This window comes from Hevea brasiliensis, chromosome 4 (assembly GCF_030052815.1).
Source record: "Hevea brasiliensis isolate MT/VB/25A 57/8 chromosome 4, ASM3005281v1, whole genome shotgun sequence".
NCBI classification, from domain to species: Eukaryota; Viridiplantae; Streptophyta; class Magnoliopsida; order Malpighiales; family Euphorbiaceae; genus Hevea; species Hevea brasiliensis.
In genome coordinates, this window is record NC_079496.1 from 113182126 (window position 1) to 113187762 (window position 5637).

The 5637-nt window shown below is 33.4% G+C and overlaps 1 protein-coding gene across 1 annotated transcript; it reads right to left on the bottom strand.

Moving 5' to 3' along the window:
• Nucleotides 1-1043: 1043 nt before the first annotated feature.
• On the bottom strand, nucleotides 1044-2102 carry LOC131179501 (receptor-like protein 52). Its single transcript, XM_058146366.1, has one exon. The coding sequence runs from the start codon at nucleotides 2100-2102 to the stop codon at nucleotides 1044-1046; it is 1059 nt and encodes a 352-aa protein (XP_058002349.1).
• Nucleotides 2103-5637: the final 3535 nt, after the last annotated feature.

The following is a 5637-nucleotide window of genomic DNA, read 5'->3' on the forward strand; positions in this document are numbered from 1 at the left end:
CTCAATTCACTTTTTCACCCTTTTCCTTTTCCTTCCAAGTCATTCCAAGTCCCAGAGCTATGATCAGCGGGAACAAGCAATTCTTCTAAGGCTAAGGCAATACTGGCAAAATCCACCTCCCCTTAATCAATGGAACCCATCAATCTCTTCCTCTCATTGCACTTGGCCAGGAGTCTACTGCACCAACAGCTACGTCACTGGACTTAATTTTTCCAACATGAATATCGGCGGAACGATCCCACCCTTTATTTGTGACCTCAATAACCTGACCGTTCTTGATTTTTATTACAACACCATCATTGGAATGTTCCCTGTAGTTCTCTTTAATTGTTCCGAGCTCCAGTACTTGGACCTCTCTCAAAACTTCTTTGTTGGCTTCATTCCTGATGATATTGACCGCTTCACCCGGCTCTCATCCCTTTACCTTTCCGGTAATAACTTCACTGGTAACATTCCAGCGGCTATTGGGCGGTTACAGCAGCTAAAAGTTCTTTATTTTACCGCGAATCAGTTTAACGGTACTTTCCCTCCAGAAATTGGCAACTTGTCCAACCTTGAAAGGCTGTCGATGGCCTACAACGATTTTTTACCTTCAAGACCGCCTTCCAGTTTCACCCAGCTGAAGAAACTCAAGTGGTTTTGGATTTCTGATGCAAATCTGATTGGAGAGATTCCAGAAACCATCGGAGAAATGGTGGCACTGGAGCACTTGGATTTAGCGCTAAATAGATTAACAGGGAATATTCCCAACAGTTTGTTCATGCTGAAGGACTTCCATGAGACTATATCAGAAGGAAGGGATCCACTGAGTTGGTTCCTATCAAGCAAAAGAGTAGTAAGACGAGAAAGAGCGGTTAATTCTTGAGGGATTGTGCCAGAAAACAGGTTGTTACTGGCATTAAAAATTACAAGATTCCTCCAAGAAGCTCCAGTGGGAATTTTACCAGAAAACTTGTTATTACTGATCTCTAGCTTTGAAAGATTCCCTGATACTTCATTAGGAAGCTCACCCATGAACAAATTATCGCTTAACACCAGAAATGTCAAATTGAAAGCTGTCCATAGACCAACAGGAATATTTCCTGTAAATGCATTACGTGAATACTTACTATGAGCAAACTACTGCAATTCCCAAGCCATTCTGGCAACTCCCCATTGAGATTGTTATCAAAGGCTGCCACTCCTGCTAAATTTCCTCCATTGCGTAAAAATTCAGGCAGCCTCCCAATGAGCCTGTTGGATGAAACCTCAACAGTTTTAAGCTTTGAATATCGGCCCAGTTCCGGAGGGAGAACACCTGATAAATTGTTGCTATACAAGCTAAAATCTATCAATGCTGGAAGACGACCAATACTCTGTGGGATTTCACCAGATAACTGATTGTAGAACAACTTCAAAAGTGATAATTTCCGAAGCTTTCCAAAATCAACAGGTATTGTCCCTGTCAAATTATTATCTGAAAGATCGATTTCAACTAAGTTCAAAGCTTCAACAACACGAGGAATCTCCCCCGATAGCCGGTTCTTGAAAAGATACAGCACACTCAAGTTCTTCAACATGAACAAACTAGTGGGAATGTTCCCTGTTAGTCTATTTCCTGCTAAATCCAAGCGCTCCAGTGCCACCATTTCTCCGATCGCTTCTGGAATCTCTCCAATCAGATTTGAGTGAGAAATCCAGAACCACTTGAGTTTCTTCAGCTGGGTGTAACTGGAAGGCAGTCTTGAAGGTAAAAAACCGTTGTAAGCCATAGACAGCCTTTCAAGGTTGGACAAGTTGCCAATTTCCGGAGGGAAAGTACCGTTAAACTTATTCTGATCAAAACCAAGTTCTTTTAGCTTCTGCAACCGCCCAATAGCGGCTGGAATGTTACCAGTGAAGTTATTACCAGACACGTTCAGGGATGAGAGCCGGGAGAAGCGGTCAATATCATCAGGAATGAAGCCAACAAAGAGGTTTTGGGAGAGGTCCAAGAACTGGAGCTTGGAACAATTAAAGAGAGCCACAGGGAACATTCCAGTGAAGCTGTTGTTAAAACAGTCAAGAACTGTCAGGTTGTTGAGGTCGCAAATGAAGGGTGGGATCGTTCCGTTGATGTTCATTTCGGAAAAATTAAGCTCAGTGACGGAGCTGTTGGTGCAGTTGACTCCTGGCCAAGTGCAATGAGAGGAAGATATTGATGAGTTCCATTGATTAAGAGGAGGTGGATTTTGCCAGTATTGCTTTAGCCTTAGAAGGATTGCTTGTTCCTGCTGATTGAAATTTTAGCTAACTGATAAATAACAAATAATGTCCTTCTGGACTCAAAACATGACACACGTCCTTGGGGTATGAATACACACCAAAGAGTTTAATAAATTAAAAAAAAATTAAGGATTCATTTTTTTTAAATATTTTTTTTTATTTTAAAAAAATATAAATTTTTTTATTTTCTAGTTTTTATAATACATAAAAAAATATATTAATAAAAAATATTTTTTTAATTAAAGAAAAAATTAAATCATTTTTTTATGAAAATTATTTTTTTTAAAGAGAAATTTATTTTATGAATTTTAATAATTTTATTAATATATATATGATATAAATATATATTATTAATTTAATATTTTAATTAAATAATAAAAAATATTTTTCATTTATTTTTCTTGAAACAAATATAATCTAAAATTAGGTTTGTTTCATAAAAATAAATTTTTAGAAAATATTTTTTAATTTTTTCATTTAAGAAAATAAAATAAAGGAATATTCCTCAAATTTGAAAAATTGACTTAGTGTTTCAATACTGAAAAGTCATTTTCCTCTATTCTTATATGACTGTCATGGGCTCTTTTTTTCTGAGGCTCATTTAGGTTTTAGGACCACAATGACTAATGACCAATTAGTATCTTTAGTTTTTTTTTTTTTTTTTTAGTTTTTAATAATAAATTTAATTATTTTTCAACTGATTTTTAATATCATATTAAACAATAAAAAAAATAATATACTTTTTCAGAGGAAAATATTTTTTATAGATAAATTATTTTCTATAAAATATGGAATCTAAAAGGTAAATTTTTAATTATTTGGCTAGAATTATAATTAATTTTCAAAATTATATTCAAATTATCAAAATTCAAAAAAGAAAAACACAAATTCTAGGGATTATGATCAAATTTTAGTTTTTTGTGCAAATTCTTTTTTCACTTTAGAGATGTTTTTAGGGCAATTCACAAGTAATTGAATTTAAATTTTCTCTTCAATTAATTTTAAAAAAGCATTCTTAATGCATAACCTATATTTTCAGAAATTATTTCTTAAATATCAACACTAAAATTAAATTTTAATCAATAAAATGAGAGTAAAATCACTTATCAATTAAATTAATTTTTAATAGCGATCTATTCTTATCATTAACTCGAATATGTGTATTTTATTTATTGATAAAAAAAATTAAATTAAATTTTAAAATTTTTAAGTTAATTTTTTTTTATTTTTCAAATATTTTTTTTTCCGAACAATCAGAACCACTATGGTTAAATAGTCAATCAATTGAATTTTTCATTGATTTCATTATTTATTTTTGTCGATAATCAAACATGGAATTATAAGACTAAGGGCAGTGGGTGAGTCTATTGGCTCTCTCTCTCTTCATTAAATCCGATTTTGAATATTGACTTTTGACCATCTTCCATGTGTGCAATTAATTCACCAATCCAATCATAACACAATACGAATCCATTTATTTCTGGAAAATAATTTATATATAAAAAATATTTTTTATAAAAAACATTTAAAAAGAAATTTAAGAAAATATTTTTTAATTATAATATTAAATTAATGATATATATTTATTTTAGATATGTATAAGTATTTTTAGAATTTAGTTTAGAAAATATAAAATAATTTTTTTAAAAAAATTATTTTATTTAAAAATAACTTAATTTTTTATTTTATTAATAAAATATTTTTTATTAATCAATTTTCTTAAATGTCCTAAAAGCTAAAAATATGAGAAAATATTTTTTTAAAAAATATTTTCCGCAAAACAAACATAGCTTAAGAATTAGGGTAAAACTAACCTGTCTCACGAAGGTCTAAACCCAGCCAAGCCGTAGGCCTATGAAATGATATAAGGGCACGATTGATGAGAATAAGAAGTTTGGCGGACACTTTTATAAATATGGAAAAGTTCAGGGGGGTGTGATGGGTGAGACATACTGATGTCTCCTCCTGCCAGAGGTCACTATGCTCCTAATGCTCTTTAGGGGGGTGTGACTAGTTGGCCACCGGTGAGCACGGTCGGGCCCAGCTAGTTGCCGAAATTGGTGTCAAGCTCTCCACCATCCCCGGGGTCACTGGCGCAAGGGCGTGACTCTAAGTGAGCTCCCTACGTACTCATTGTACTAGGCGGCGGGCATCGGGTTCTCGAGGGATAAGAGCTCGGTGTCTCCATGAAGAAGGAGCTTCATGGACACTATAAGGCCGAGGGGCTTGTAGTGCACGTCTCTCCGAGGCCCGAGGTTTCTATGTAAGGCCGACGATGCTGCTCGGTATACGGGCCAATGACGCTACTCGGTTTAGGGGAACAAATATTCTTGATTGGCTTTGGGTTCAGCCATACGGTCGGATGTTGCTTGTTGCCTTGCTTTCGGACGATGCGTGTTGCTAGGTTTTCGGATGATGCTTGTGGATGTACACGATGAAGGGCGACATCGTGCTACAAGGAATATCAATGCTCGATGATCGGGCTAGATACTTGAAAGACCCTCGATAAGAACACTTGAGATCCTTTATAAAGGGAAAAGACCCTTGAATACGAGTAGGCTGGCCTAGATTGGGTGGAAGTCTAGGCACCGCACGGGACTACTGTCCGAGCTTGGAAGTGGCCCCGTGACAATGATCACACAATTCCATTTTGAAAAAAAAAAAAAGTTTTCATGAACCTTGCAGTTTAGGCAAGGCTTCAAGTAGGACCACTCAACATAATGAGGAGGAAACACATATCATCAAAAACATAATAGATGAAATAGACAAAGTATGAATGAGTGTGCCATGCGATCATAAGAATCCCAATTAAAAAAAAAAAAATTATAGAATTGTGATTAGATTAGCTATATCATATAAGAATAAATATTAGGTATCTAAAATATAACATATTCACTATATGAATGTAATAAAAGTGCGAATGTTAAAGAAATGTAAATGTTAAGATGTATATATGATTTTATGAAATGGATAAAATTATATATAAACACTTTCACTGCAGAGTGTATGTAATACATATTGGAAATAAAATGAAACGTCAATTAATATTGTTTGATCATATATAATGTAGAATATTAAAGATTCTAATACGAAATTGTAATAAGCTAGTGGTAATAGAAATAAAAAATGAAAACAAGAGATCTAAAATGACATGGAGAGAAGCACTAAAGGATTTACGATGATTTTTAATAGAGTTAAATGACAAAAAAAGATTCATATAATGTCAACTCCAACTAATTTAAAATTAAGACTTAATTATCGTTTATTTTATTGATGTAATTATTAGTATATAAATAAAGGCAATAAGATATGTTTTTAGACGTAACTTATAGTTTATTCTTGCATAGCATAAAATAGTAATAATGCAATTAATTGTGTGCATATATATATATA